Below are 16,136 nucleotides of genomic sequence, written 5' to 3'. Positions count from 1 at the left end.
TGATGTTGGACACAGCTGTTCAGGGCTTCACAAGACCAAGGCAGGGAAAGAAATGCCAGGAGACTTCAAACCTGCTGCCCACATCAGAGTCTGCCCGAGAAAGTCCTTGAAAGAGATCTAGGGGAATTTAGCCTTAGCGCTCTCTCATGAAGTAAATCCAGGATTAAAGACTCAAACTGAGTTTCTCCTGAAGACTCAAATGACCTTAAAATAACTCCAACTGACCAAGGTGGCAATGACTGCTTTGAGGAAGAGGAGACCAACCATTTCATTTTAACTCTACTTAGCCAAATTATCTACTGAAAAACTAGGTACTGACATATATGCAGGCTCACCAGCCCTGGAAGAGGGGTGTGTCTGGTTCCTCATGTGCTGACTTTCAGTGTGTCTGAGCAGGAGAGGTGCAGCTCACACTGTAAAAAGGCAATTGAAGGTCAAGGCACCCCTTAAGATCTCAAAAAGAGTTTGAACAGAGTTCAAATGATGCACTCTGGGTCCAGAAGGCAACATTTGCCCTGGTGCAATTTACCTCCCAGTACAGCGGCTCAGTATTTTTCTAGGGGCTTCTGGAAAGTTAACCCCCTGGCTAGACAGGGAAAGTCAACCTCCTTTTGCAGCACGGGACCAACTACTGCTTTCAGGACTGATGTGCACTAACCACAGCACAATGAGGATAAAGATATGCTGCACATAAATACCACACCCAGAGAGCCACCCTGGAAAATATTTTTCTTTGTGAAGTTTCTGGAACCAGGTCATTATGAAACAACATGAATTTTTCCCTAAGAAAAAGGCAAACCAAGTTTCTGGACTTTCCAGGCATAGGGCAAAGCAGAAAAAGACTGAAAGGCTCAAACCCATTCCCATACCCCAATTCAAAATAAACTATTTCATTCATTTTAAAACACTTTCTATTTGAAAACTGAGGAGGCTGGTGTGTACTGTGTACATACATACATGTACACACATAGCAGGTAGGAGGAAAGCGATTTGCAACGCTGAGCTGATTCCTCAGCTTGGCTATACTGCAGATACCTCCAGTAGAAAAAGAGTATCATTGGGCAGATTTGTTCCTCCCTGTGATAATGGCTACCAAAGGCAACTAAAACACTCTGTCATCGAAGCTGTATCTGAAGTCATGCTCAGAGGAATGACCAACACCCTCCCGTTTCTTCCCCATATCCTTCAGGGTAACCCCTACTTACAATTGTGAAGTTCATAACCTTCAGAATCCAGATGGTCATAGCAAGGTTCACCAGGATTAAAATCATTAGGAGCAGCACAAAGAAATAGAGGCATCTCTTCCTCCAGCCATAAATCCCCACTTTGTATACCTGGGGTCCTTCAGAGGTTTGCATGGTGCTCCGGTGAGCGTACTGTTCCTGAGGCATCTGAAATGATCACAAAGAAACAACCACGTGTATTAAGCAACAAGAGAAAGCCAGTGACAAAAACTGCCTGTGTCTGTGCCTCTTAGAGGGTTTTGGTTTTTCTTTTTCAGACTTTACCAGCTGAGCAGCGTCTCTTTCAATATCTCAGTTCTGCATTCTTTTTCTTTCTGCCTACTGAATGCAGTAACATGCCAAAAGAGAATTTTACGTGTTAAATGTGTGTGTGTGTGTATATTTATAAATACACATGAGCACACTGTCTAAAGGTATCCTGTGAAGATCACTCTCGAGTGACTGTTCACCGCCCCAGGTTTTGCAAGGCAGGCACTCGAGGGCCTCTAAGGATCCTGGGGGGAAAATTTTGCATGTGTTTGGTAAAAGCAGTTGAGTTCAGCAGTTTGTTTTGAAGATGCAATATTACTTCTCAGAGGCTTTAATTTAAAAAAAAAAAAAATCATCTCCAATAAAATCATTCCTTCCAGCCAAAGAAGAAAGTCAAAGGGGAAACGCTTGCTTTCCTCCCTCCCACACCCCAGTCATTCTCAACCAAGTAAACACAAGGTTTTTCCAGCTGCCACGTCCCTAAAAAAATTATCCCTATAGTTCCATGTTGCTTTAACAAGGACTCTGATACCCTGGGTAGCCATGGCATGCTTACAGCACTGGGGGCCAAAACCAAAGAAAGAAGGAAGGAAGGAAAGCTGGTGCTGAGGAGAGCAGCACAGCAGCATCCCCAGGAAGAATTGCTTTACAGTCCCCAGGGCAAGCACCATTACCTCTCTCACAGCCCGGTACCCAGTTGGCTCTGGGCAGTCAGGGACCAGGCTGTCCCCACCATGGATGGAAAGAGATAATGCCTGGCACTGCAGCCAGCTGGGATGTGGGCATGGGACAGAGCCACTGCCAATGGTTGTGTGCCAACAGCTCCGTGCACACGAGGCTGTGGTCATGGAAGTATTTTATGTTACACAAGTTTTTCACACCCTTGCCCTTCACATTCAGGGTGCAGAAAGCCATTTTCTTGGGCTTCCTCCAGGGATCAGTTTCCTATATTTTCAGACTTTTTTGATGCAGACTGAAGATATCATATCATAGGATCACAGAATGGTGGGGGTTGGAAGGGAACTTCAGAGATCATCTAGTCCAGCCCTCCTGCTCAAGCAAGTCCATATAGATCAGGTCACACAGAAACGTGTCCAAGTGGTTCTTGAAGACCTCTAGAGAAGAAGACTCCACACCCTCCCTGGGCAGCCTGTGCCAGGGCTCCCTCATCCAAACAGGGAAATAGTTTTTCCTTATGTTTAAATGGAACTTCTTGTGTTCCAGCTTCATCTCATTGCCTCTTGTCCTGTTGCTAGACAAAACAGAAAAAAGGGATGTCCCAACCTCCTGACACCCACCATTTATGTACTTATAAAAGTTAATGATATCCCCCCTCAGTCTGCTCTAGACTAAGCAGCCCCAGTTGCCACAGCCTTTCCTCACAAGGAAGATGCTCCAGTCCTGGTAGTTTGCTGAATGTTTTACATTTTAGACTCCTGACAGATAAGAAGCTACCAAACAGGTTCTTGCACTACTGATTCTTGCACTACAGGCATCTTCCTCAGGGTATCTGGTATCAAGGTTTGTATGCAGTGAATTTAAAAACTCACAGAACAAGAGGAAACAAAGCGAGTTCCTCTCTGTGGGAGTGTGATCTGTGAGGGCAGAATGAGACAATGACAGAAATTAGAAGCTCACTGATAGCAGCTTACTTTTGTTTACCATCAGTTTCCTCAGTTTTTTCTTACTTTTTTTGCTAATAGCTTCATACTCCAGCACCTCATAAAACACAGTGTGCAGTCGGTGGTGGTGCAGGGCCCATTGCAGGCTGATGCAATGCAATCTTCTTCATGGCATAACTTTTATTCCAGTAGCGTTGCACCAAGGCTGAAGTTAAATCTCTACGCTTGCTGCTCCACTGCTGAAACACACACATTTCAGGAAACAGCTGCCTGAAGGACCTTTCGCTGCTCCAAAAGTTTCCTAACACTGCCCAGTGCTGTCCCCTGCAGCACAAGGGATTAGCCACCTCTCCCTTCTTCCACAAGCCTTCATCCCTCTCCCATACTGAAACACAGTCTCAGGTGCTAAACAAATGCATTCAGGCACCAAATTCTTTCCAGACCAGAGGCATTGACACCTCTTCCCATTTGGACCTACAAAGCAATTATGACTTAGAGGCCTATTCAGGAAGGCTGTATTTAGCTCAGGAACCTGGTATGCTCACAACCCTGCTCTCATGTCAACAGTGATGCTCCTCTGGAGAGTGGAGGTGCCCATCTGCCTCCTTCTGTAACGTCAGCAACTGTGTTAATCTCCCCATCTCAGAATTCATGACAGCAGCTGAAAAGACGAAGAATTTTTAAAACAGTAACAAATGAGGTACTTCTGTCATTTTCCTCTCAGGTTTCTAAACCATTGCACTTCAAAGATTATTGTTTTGTGTACCCTATACACTTGAGGGCTACAGTCCAACAAGGAGAAAAAGCAGTCAAGACCTGTGCATCAGCAGGGTGCTGCACAGGAGACAATCACAGGATGGTAGGGGTTGAAAGGGATCTCTAGAGATCATCCAGTCTAACCCCTTGCTAAAGCAGGTTCCTCTCAATCAGGTTGCACAGGAATACATCCAGGCAAGTTTGGAAATCTCCAGAGAAGGGATCCACAAGAAGAGACTCCGGGAACCAGCGCAGGTGGTTCTGCAGGCAGCTGCCAGGCTGAGCACCCTCCTTTCCCGTGAAGGTGCTGCCTCTGCTCACTAAACTAAAATTAGAGCAAGACGAGCCTCAGCCAGCCTATCCATGCCTCTGAGCCTGCCTGCTCTTTCCAGATTTCTCAGCTGGTCTAAAAATGAGATCTCACATCCCCTCCCAAACCATACCTCATTTACAACCTCAGATTACCCCAGTCTGAGTTAATGCTGTGAAGATCTGCAATGGCAAGTAGTGCAGACTTTCTGATCGTTGGGAGGAGTCGAGGGCTCCTGGCAAATAAGTCTATTCTTAATACAAGTTAGCTCAGATAGTTTAGCCAATGTGCAGCAGAAGTTTATCACTGAATAAAGGTGTATCTTTGTTCAACAGCAGTTTTCAGCAGTGTGAGTTCATCCTAAATCACTCATCTCTGAACTGCAAAACCACCCTAAGCCTAGGCAGACCTGCAGCTTTTACCAAGGAGGGGAGGACAAAGCAAGTAGATTACAACAGATCCAATTCAATCTGCACTGGTATTTTTGATCACAGATGCCAAGCCAGCAACTGTGGAGGTCTTTGCAGCACAGGGCTCATCTGGAAGAGGAGCTGGGTCATCAACAAATACATGCACTTCAAGAAAAAAAGGCCTTTTTACACTGCTACAACCACTCTGATCTGTGCAAAGGGAAAACTTAAACAACAATAAATTACAGAGTTTCCACTACCTGGGGGAAATTATAACCACAACTACTGTACAGTCAAGGATTTTATTGCCTAATATTTTAACAGGGGATCCTGGAGAGCACATATTAAATGCAGCCTCTCCCTTGGAGAAAATGAATAAATTGCATCGCTAATCTTCTCAAATCATGGGAGAGGTTTGACCAAAAAGAAACAATATGAAACACCCAGCTCAAAATAGCTCTTTATTGCAAAACTTGTTTATTCTCTTCATCTCTTTCCTGCACTCTCTCCTGTTTTATTTTCCTTGCAATCTCTAGGATGGAGAAAATAGCATATTCAGCTGGGGCAAAACTTTGCAGACATTGGAAGAATTTACAGGAACAGAACATAGCCACAAAGAGCAACTTGCATCCACACAGAAGCCTGATTTTGAGGATTTCTCTGGTTCTGATAAAACAGTTCACAGCTGACCTAATGGAGATAGAAAAACAAAAGTACTACAGCACACATGATGAGTATGACAGCTTGAATTTATAACAAGAAAATAACATGGGAATGATAGCTAGCATGTATTTTTCTATACAAATTCTCACTCAGCCACGTTTAAAGCTCTGTATGACCTCTAGCTAGAATTTCCCTCCTGAATTGTCAATACCAAAAGAAAATGCTCATGCTTGTAGTTCTCCAGGAAGGAAAAACAGAATGATGGACAGAGACTGCTGAGGTATGTTAAACAAATGAGTAGAATAAGAAGGCCTGCAAGTCAACTACACGAGGAACCAGCTATATCCGCTATCAATTATCTGCTCTGCGTAGGAGGGAAAAGCATGCTAGTCATAATTTACATGTTGGCAACTTCTCCTGACTCAAACACTAAAAGGAACTAAGGTGCCAGAAAAATAAAGAAAAGAAAAAAAGTATTGCTGTGAAAGGATATTCAGTGGTACATTTGCAAAGTACTCATCCTCCCCCTCCTCCTTCAATTACCCAGCTATAGGGAAAGTCTGCTAGTTGCTCAGTAGGATTTGGTTTCTTCCTCTACAGGAAAATATTAGGAACAACCACCTAATTTCATCATAGTGGTGAACAGCCAACACTGAAACAAATATAGAAATTGGGAAGAGAAGTACTTCATCCAAAAGGCAAATCTGCAAGTCTGACACGAGAGAACTTAAAGACATGTGTGCACAGCATTGGGTCACCATCAGCACAAGGACAATCCCATTTGCAACACAAAAAATGCAGCATGCCGAATCTTCACAGCTGAACCACAAACAGCAGTACTGGGACTACAAAAGTATGTAGCCTGGAACCCAGATAATTGTCCAAGGAATTCCTGCTGCTGCGAAACATGTGTAATACGTTTTTGCATAAGTGCTATGCACTGAGTCTCCGTACAGGACTGTACACTGTCCTGTACACTGCAAATGTGGTCTAATACAAAATCCAGCCTGTTTAGGACAGCTACTCATCTTTTAGTTTAGCATACCTTCGAGATATGGTCCATGTCAATAAATATTTACTTGGGTTTTTTAAGACCACTGGAAGAATCATGTCACCTCATTCTCTGATCCACACAGACTGCTCACCGAGTACTTCTAGCAAAGAAGCTTCGGTACTTTCCTTCAGTAAAGCTGAAACCAGGCTCAGCTGAAAGGCATCACAAATCAGAACTGGCTCTGAGCTTGCAAAAAATCACATCAGACCCCACCGGTCACAGCAGATCTTTATGGCATGCCTCTCTCCCACCCTGGCAGAAAACTCCTCACTCGGGGCACGCAACCTAGCTTAACGATTCATCAGGTAGAAGAAGTGTTCTATATGCAGAAGGATGGATAAACATCGTTCCTTTGCAAACACCAGAGCTGTAACAGCTCCTGGCCATGCTGGCTTTGTAGGCTCAATAAGGGCTATGAACAGGGTGAGGCGTATCAAGAGGAATCAATAATGTTTCTGTGCCACGGGGGTTTCTTTGATCAGCATTTAAATGATGTATGTTTAGTAACAGAACAATTTTAAGCTGAAAGGGGAGGCAATTTAGGAAGGTGGATTCTCTCTTAGGAGCCCACTTGAAATTTTCTGCCAAAAACGCCCTAGAGCTCATCAAAACCCACTCACTACAGCACAGACCAAAAGCCCCTAAGCCCTCTGTAGTCAACAGGGCATCTCTCCTCCCTGCCTCTTGCATATAACCAAAGTGTAAAAGCTTCATCAGAAAAACAAAGAGCATTCAACCCCAGGCTAACCTGTAGCTAACCCTGGTGATGGGAATACATTTCTAGAGAGGAGAGAGGGGTTCAAATTCCCTGAGGCCTTGGATCTACATCTCCCACATTTGCTTTCTCTTTGTGTTCATATCACTGACATGCTCTTCTATTTATCTTTGGGTTTTTTTTGAAACAGAAACCTTTTATTTTGAGCTAAAATGAGGAAAAAAACCCCTTCAGAGATGCTCTCTGCCATATCACTGGAAGGCAATGTACACTGACTAGCTGTAAACGTTCTGCAGATTCATCCTCTTTAATTTCTCTCTTTTAAGTGCACACTATCCACCAAGTTCAAAAGAACAGACATTTTTGGAGCGTGGCTGAGAAAAAAAATTGGCACGAAGAAGAGTGTTTTGAGCCATCTATCAACAAGACTTTTTGCCTTTCCACTCCCCATAAAACTCTCTCTCAAGCCTGATATCCCCCAGGCCCGTTAATCCACCAGTGTCATGACCCAAAATTGATTTAAAGCTCCACATATGGGTCAGACCACAGCTCAGGTCTCCATAAAAGGACCAGGCACTGTAAAATGACTTCTTGCAGCTTGGCCAGCAAGGGCTGAGCGCTGGGGAACAGCCCAAAGGATGAAATACTTGCTGAAGTTATTAAATTTCACAACACTTTTCTCCAACACCATCTAAGCCATGAACTCGGGCTCTCTCACCCTGACGGCTGTGCCAGCGTGCCATCTGTCACTGCCACTGGTGTGCCTAAAGCTGATATCGTCCCTCCCTGCTTGTTCCTCCGCTTCTATCCACAGTTCCCACCCCTCCACATGAGGAGCAGCTCTTCTATGAGTCTGGAAGACCATCATCACTCAATGCTCACTTCTTCTCACTGCAATATGATCTATGGCCAGAGAGACAAAAAGTGGAAAGAAATGTCATAAGGAGTATTTTCTTATTTTCTGACTAGTGTCTACCAGTGGGGTACATCACATGTAGGGTTCTTCAAGATACCTAGCCCAATTCTGGCAAACATAAGCACATCAACAAGCTTTTCTTGCCCTGCACAGTCCATTGGTGCATGCTATGCCTGGTCAACAAGGAAATACTTCTTATCCCATCTCCACCTCTTATATCTTGAGGAAGTTGGATTCACTCAGCACAGGCAGCTGGGAAGACCCTGGGGATTCGTCTCCTCATAAAGAATCTCTAATCCAGATCCCTCAACACTTCAAACTAGCCCCTACCTCTAACATCTTGAGAGCTCATGTAATTTCCCCAGTTGCTAGGGCTGACAGCATTTCAACAATAAACACGCTTGAGGATGAGGGCACTGCAAAACCTCAGTTTGTAAACCAGTATCTTTGACCAAATGAGTTGAAGGAAAAGCTGAGCATGGGACTTACGGCTCCGCTCTGTCACTGCTCTGAATGCAAAGAGCACTTACAGTAAAACTCTAAATGTATTAGTTTGCCAGAACAAAACAAAGTAACAGGCAGCTCCATCTCTGAAGAACATCTCCTAAACCAGAAGTATTTTTTTAAGATGCTGCAAGAGTCTGTGACCAATATGCTGCTATTGCTTCTCTTCCCTGAGAAGATGAGAAACATGTCTGTTTTCTTATTTAAGAGTGTTTCCTCTAACTTTTACGTTTTCTCTCTTGATAGTCAGTTGCCTTGTCTCGGTGTTTTTCTTTTCCAGAATTAAAGAGAAAATGAAAAGTTAACAAGGAAGAAAAAGTTTCTGCAGTGAGTTCTCTTATGTATAAAGCTAGTCAACAAAGAATCTCTTTCACAAAATGCCCCACAATTTGCAGAGATACATTCACGCTGCATGCAAACATCATACTGGCTTTGCTGCATTCACACACTGGTTCCTTTGCACCACTCAGATGATGTGAAGCAATCATGAGCCTATGTCCATCTGTGCCAAGTTTATAAATGCTCTTTTCCACTGGAGTGTCTCAGAGCAGGATGAAAAAATATGAGAACTACACTAAAATAGCCAGCAGCAGGTGTGACTGCAGGAGGCTGTGGGAACAGCAAGAGGGATATAATCAACTGAGCTCGAATCAGAAAGCTAGCTACAGGAGGTGATACTTTGCAGACTCCTGCCCCAACACACCCTCACCCCACAGTACCAAGAGAAGAGATATGTCTCTCGTAGGAATGTGCAAAACAGGATTGTAATATGGATTTATACAGCTGGAATCCAACCGGCATGGCACAAATTGAGAACTGTGGTCTTGAGCATGTGCCAGGATCCAGAGTACAGTCTCTGCAGTGATCTTGCTTTCACAAGGTATAACTTGTTCTGCTGCATCTTCCCTCCACCACCTTCCCTCCACACAATGTGCTTACTGTGCTTATCCGTTTGCAGACACTCTTGCTTTCTAGTTTGTTCTTGTAAAGGACCAGAAGAAGGAACACGTACTCAAGTGTGCCAATGGCTCCCTTATCTGCATGCTTACAGGATCAAGAGACCCTCCAGTTTCACTTTAGATGCATAACATTCCATCTAGGCACTCACACGCTCTTCAGTCCTTCTGCATACAAAGCAAAGCTTGAATAATTGACTCGGGTGGAGCTGCAGAAAGGTCACCTCTAGCAGGGGGAGGTTCAGGAGCTGCTGCCAGGGTTTGGGAGGGAACCAGCACTTCCCTCCATCAAATGCATCCCAGGATTGTGCAAAGAGCCTCCTCTGCCCTGCCTGGACTCACATTGACGGACCAGTGTCTCTACTGGGGTGGCACTGAGTACAGCAAACAGCCCAGCTGGGCACTCAGGACATCCCATGATGCAAATTGATCCCACATCTGATGAAAAAACCTTCCCCGCTCCTCTCACCCAGCTGTGGGGCTGCAGCATCCTCAAAGCCACGTACAGCAGCACAGCCCTGGCTGCTTCTTGCTAAGACACGGGTCTTCCAGTCTCTCTATCTCACTGGCTCTTCAACACTGTTGATCAGATCTGGGAGGTGGGACACTGCGTGATCAGAGGCAGAAACTTGATTTTTTTGGTTGCTTCTTTTTTTTTTTTAAATAAGCTTGTAACTACCAGTGAAGAAGATAATAGGCTGACTGGGTGCCCAAATTAACAGCTGCTGAGAAAACCAATAAAGCTCCAAGTCTGCAGGGTAAGATGGCAGCCTATAAAGGACCAAGCAGTCCAGATCATACGAGACTTTCATTTAACAGAGCAGTTTCACCGCAGGTGTGTTTTCTGTAAAGCAAACTTTGAGCTCATCAAGTCTCTTCATTTTCATCATATGCCACCTTATTCCACAGCTCATCCCTGTACTTCTCATTCCCTTTACCCAATCAGCCTCTAAGAAGCTACAGTACATCCATGCCTCTTGGAGGATGCCCTTCCCGGACCCCAAACCATCAAAGTTCCTGCTCAGCCCAAAGCAACTTGAGATGACCATCTCTTTCACATGAATAAAAACCAGACACGGTGGCAAGTAGAACACGCTACCAAACACCTTTCTTCTCTTCCCATTCACACGCAGAATCTGTTTGCACGGGACCAGATAATATTCCCACTAAAGATCCAGAATCCTTTGAATTCCACTCTTTCCAGGGAGTGTTTTCTGTTTCTGCCTCCTGTTTATCCTTTGGAGTTGCCTATATATATGCTCCACCAGCATCACTGGGAGAAAGTTCTGGCTCTGTTACACACAAGATGTGATACACTTTGCTGCTGGACCTCACTTTGTCCCTGAATTGTTTGGGTTGTCGAGAGGAATGACTGAGTCCTGTACGTGTAGTCCTGCTGGATGTAGACAAAGCAAACTGTGGGTCTACTCCCATGGACCAGCCAGAAATGCTTAGTGCTGTCCCACTGTATGATTTCATATCCTTAATTCATTCCTTGTTGAATGAAAAATCCCACCACACCACCATAAAACATGGCTAAAATGCATTTTCAACACATCAAATAACATTGCTGTGAAAATGCAAGGAAGAGACACTGACAGGGGAAAGGAAGTTTCTGAAGCTACACAAGGCGGACTCCTGCCACCTTCATCCATCCGCCTTGACGAACACGCTGTGCCCTCACTCCCAAACACCAGCCTGCCATATAAGGTGCTGATATCTCTGCAAAGGCAAGACAAGCTTTAATGCTGCAACTAAAAGGATGAGAGAGCATTGCCTGAATTTGGCAGGCTTCTAAAGAGAAAGCGAGCTTTTTATCATAAATGTTTAAGTTATTCAGGGAAGGAAACGCAAATCAGAGGAGAAGTTGCAGACAGAACGGTCCCTAAATTAATGTTTTTTCTTTCTAATCCGCTCTACGTGGTTTCTGACTGTGCTGTCTGTTGCAGTTTGTTCATGCTTTATAGAATACTGAAAAAAATATGCAGAGAAATCACAAGGCAATGATTATTACTGAATTAATGCCTCTCTTCACAAGCTAGCTGTACCAGGAATTGCCAAACAACCCCCAGACAAACATGCTTTCAACTCATTAAACAACTGTAATCCAACGTACATATAAATGTATTTATCATGACTGAATCGCATTCTTCATCAAAACCTCTAAGTGACACATAGTACAGAGTCTTCTGTGGCTTCAGGTTATATACACACTCACTCTCTCAAATGAAAAAGTTGGGAATGATTTGGTTACAGCGTTCACGCAGTCAGAGACACAGCACAGGAGTTGCCTTGCCGGCAGAATTACTATCAAGGCAAAGTTAGCCAGAAACCACCACCCAGCCTCAGACTGCTCCCATTCCTTTCACAAATATGCCACCACTTCACATTTTGGGCTTTTAACAACAGCCTGGAAAACAAGGAGCCCTTTTGCACAAGCACAAAAGAACGGCAAATCATCCCGGCCGCAGTGGGAAGGAGCAGCACAGCTCTTACCTCTTCCTCGACGGGCAGATGGAAACCCAGAGGGTTGTGGAGGCTGGGGGGAAGATGCAGCACGGCTTTCAGAGCAGTACGAGGCCTTGCCTGTGCTCATGAGCTGCCCCTGTCAGATTTTCCAACAGCAGAATTGCAGCCAAGTCCCTGCCCATGCCTGAAGAATTTCCTGAACAGCATTCCCGTTCTTTTTCTAACTGCTTTGAAACCACACTGTCTGTACTTCAATAAGGCTTTGTCAGGCCAAGTTACAGCTACTGGGCTGGCTCCAGATAGCAATTGAAAACACATGTGTTTTGCATTAAAAGCCCCCTTCTCCACGCACACATTCAGACACAGACACCCCCATCTACACTCAGCCCCAGAGCTGCATGTCTTGCCTTTGCAGCTATAAAGTTAGCCATTTCGGTTAAAGAGAATAACAGGATTATGTTGGTGGGGATTTTCTATGGGAAGAGGAAAAAGGGGGCAGGAGGGATCTCCCTGCCTCAAATGTTTTGCTAGTATCAGCAGGTCACAGGCTCCCAGGTTAACAGACAGCTTTACCAAATCCCAACGAGCAAGGAAGCACAGGAATGAAAGTTTAAGTTCACCACTACGCTCCTCTTACCTTTGCCTCTGTGTCTTCTAAAAATTGTGAGAAAAGAAAGCATATTTTTAGCAGCTCCAGACTCAGTTCAGCACATCACCACTGTATCCTAATCTTGACACATACTCCTGTCTCTGCTTATACTAAAAATAATACAACTCTCTTTTGAGTACTTTCATCCCTCTCTGCTTTCCAGCTGTCCTAACCCTTGAAAATATTTTCAGCACCTTGCATCTCCTTTTAAAGAGCACTAACCTTGTACTGCTGGCGGCTTAAGGAAAAGGAATAGAAGATATAATGTTGTACCTTTAATCAGAATGGGTCCCAGTTCTTAAAACCTGTAATCATTTCCAGACAGCACCATGGGTCAGGGCAGCGAACGTGGGCGCCGCAGCTTGAGATGCCCTGTGCCTGGCATATGCCCGTGAAGCGGAGCCGGAGTAGATGTGGAAGCGCACGTGGATGTCCCCCTTATTCCACCACAGCTAAGTCCCACCAAAGATGAAACACAGCAGCAGAGTTGTCAAGGTAACAATACAGAAAAGAGACAGTTTAAAGAGAGAGAGTTATATTTTTCCCTCTTAATGCTGCTTTTCAAAACCGTGCACTCCACTTCTACCGGGTTATTCTGTTCTGTGATTTACACATGTGTGGCGGCCAGATGAAGTGTTTACAAGAGACAAATGCAGCTGGGGACTGGAAATAATCGAGAGACTTATGTATGGTCTGATCCAGAGCTCGCTGAAGGCAGCAGGAAGCATGTTGCCTTCCACGGGCTGTGGATTAGGTTCGTAGCAAGGAGTCATTTATCCACAGGAAGGTGAGATCTGCCTTTCAAGCACCGGTGAGGAGATCTCACAAAACCCACGTGGGTTGCCCATATGGAAAGTCTGCAGTATTTCATCTATCTAAAGCTGTTTTGAGAGCTGCTGTGGTAGCATCGTGAGTGGCTTTCACCTGCACCATGTCCTGCTACCAAAATGCTCTTTTCTTAACTCCTGCAAAGAGCCACAGGTCAGTCGGCAATGTTGCCCACACAAGCTGGCAATGTGCACAGCCCAGATGATGACAACCTGGACCAGCACTCCAACTGACTCCAGTGGGGATATATATGGAATATTATGTTATTTTGCAGAAGATGAGACAATAGGAAACCGCACGGTCACTGTGCCTCAGTTTTCAGGCCAAGTGAAAGGCACGAACACAAGCCACATACATACAACCACTGGGGATAGCTTTTCAGATTTATTTGCACAGCTTGGGAGGAGTCAGTTTGTGCCAGAGCAGAATCCACAGACTTTTGGATCACACATCAGGAATGCTATCAATGTGGCTAACAGAGAGTCTCCTAAACTGGCTGCAACGGCAATGATAATACTCTTTGGGCTGGCAACCGGTAATGGCTGAAACCATCGGCGCCTCAAACCTTTGGAGGCTCCTAATATAAACAAACTGAAACAGAAAAATACCAACTGCAGATTCCCATAATTAGATTTTCAGTTGTACAAGACAATCAGGCATTTGCAGAGCTGTTTGCAAGATGATAGTATTCCTTGCCTTCTGTCTTAGATTTCCCCACGGTCTTTATTCAGCGACCCAGCTACAAATGGTGACAGGCGGTAACTTCAGAGCATTGACATGTGTTTTGAATTAAGCACATGCTTCAGTGCGCTTTGTGGTCCAGGACCTCTTACGGCAGGACCAACAGACAAACCATTCAGCACATGGCAGTCCAGTACTTTGAAATTATTCTGCTCTTTACACAAACATGGTAATCGGTGGGTTTCAAGTTTTTCTCCCCTAAATATTTGCCAAAGGTGGTGCATACCCCTGTGATAGCTTCATAGAGAGATTCCACGTACTCTAGACAAAACTCTCTTTTTTCCCTATCTATTTTCACAGTTCCCTTGGAAATAGACCATACATCTGCAGACCACAGGCTTAGAAGCTACAGCTGGAGATAACTTAATCCCTCATTAAAAATGTAAATAATCTCTTCTGTTTATGTGCCACACTTTCTATCTTCAGAATATTTATGTGAGCTAGCAGCATGCTGTCAGGTAGACACACAGGAAGGTGACAGCATTAATATTGCATTTTTTCCATTGACATAATTAGTAGGCCAAGCCTATAAATATTTACATTAAATCTGTCAGGCATCACACCAACCTCACTGATAACTGAAGGTTGTCTTACTGTAAACTGCATTAATGCCTAACTATTTTGCCATCAAGTAACACATAAAATGCTCCTTCAAGCTAAGCCACTTTGACTAGGTTGTTTTTATCTCTTCTCATTTGGGCATGGGGTTTAAAGATGCTTCAAGTATCAGAACTGTGGCTCAGAGACCGTTCTGTTTTTCAGCTATTGAGCTATCAGTTGTATTAGTGCCAGTGCTACCAAAAATATATGAACCTTGCAAGCGTAAAACTTAAGTTGATGTCGACATAACTATCTGCATAACTGTTACTATTTCTCACTACTGTCAGGGTTATGAGGATTAAAACAATCTACTGCAGCTCTTTGGGGAGATAAAAACAAATTAACCCCCCTCAAAGCTCCAATATCTTTGCAGCTGGAGGCTGTAACATGGAGGGATCCACTCCACCTGGATCCATGAATTTCTACACCAGGAAATACACAGGACCTACAAAACATAGGAAGGAAAGTTCATTCTCTACTCTTTTGTACTTGCCCTGCATTTTCATGTCCAGCATTTTCTAGAAGCAGTTACAAATGACTCAGTAATTACTGTTGACTTAGCAATATTCATAACCAATTCAGAGTTTAACTGATAATATGCATTTGGATACAAAACAAAACTCAGGATTTTGATGCCACGCAGACTTCCAGGGACATGCTCAAACATTCCCAAAACCTTCCTACAAAAATCAAGACAAAACAAATATGCAGAAAGAATCAGCATGTAAAGGCAGGTGTGTGTGCACCTGGAGTGGAGAAAGGAGTCAAAATGAAAATTTTAATACCTGAATGAGATAATTAAGCAATCCCTTGTTCAAACTTTCCCTCCAAGTGACTGTTTTCAAATCCATTAAATATCTTGAAATATTACAAGAAATATAAATGTTCAATTATTTTTAGGCTCTCAACTCAAATAAATAATCTGCTTTATTGTTATTTTAAATCACCCCTAGCCTTAGATTCTTGTAACAGATCTTTCTCAGATATTTATATGTAAAGACAAAAGCCAAGACTCATTTGAGCTCCATCTCCTTAAATGTAGAATTAAGGTCAGAACCAGCAAGCACTAGGAAGGCAGCTATTGGCAGCCCCATTGGATTCACCCAGCCCTGAGCATCCAGAAAGGATGGAGGGCAACACCATGAGAAAGCTAGGGGAGGTTCCCAAATTCATTTAGCTAATGGAAGTAGCTGTAGGAGAAGACTGCTTCACTGGAGGGAGAAAACCCATCCATCTGTGTATGTGTGCAGGGAGTGAAGGTCTGATTTGATGTTAAGGGGCAAAATCCTATTTAAGTGCTGCAGCTGCGAGCGAATGGAGGCACACAGGTCATCAGGTAATCACACACAGGACTGAGATGGGCTTGTTGGACAAGTGAAAAGGAAACAGGAGAAAATGAAAAAGCACTCATGTGTGTTTGTGTGTTGGACTGTAAGGAGTCTGGTGTGAC

At 44.1% G+C, this 16,136-nt stretch overlaps 1 protein-coding gene across 4 annotated transcripts in view; it reads right to left on the bottom strand.

Moving 5' to 3' along the window:
• SGCD (sarcoglycan delta) overlaps window positions 1-12,099 on the bottom strand; it is a 168,810-nt gene extending 156,711 nt beyond the window's left edge. For all 4 annotated transcript variants that reach the window (XM_062002042.1, XM_062002043.1, XM_062002040.1 and 1 more), the window contains exons 1-2: window positions 11,896-12,099; window positions 1,206-1,391 (exon numbers count right to left, since the gene is read on the bottom strand). In XM_062002042.1, the coding sequence (XP_061858026.1) occupies window positions 1,206-1,391 (186 nt within the window). In that variant the 5' untranslated portion in view covers window positions 11,896-12,099. The remainder of the gene's footprint in view (window positions 1-1,205; window positions 1,392-11,895) is intronic.
• Between the last annotated feature and the right edge of the window lie 4,037 nt (window positions 12,100-16,136).

Source organism: Colius striatus, chromosome 9, assembly GCF_028858725.1.
Source record: "Colius striatus isolate bColStr4 chromosome 9, bColStr4.1.hap1, whole genome shotgun sequence".
NCBI lineage: Eukaryota > Metazoa > Chordata > Aves > Coliiformes > Coliidae > Colius > Colius striatus.
This window is presented reverse-complemented; position numbering and strand designations above follow the sequence as displayed.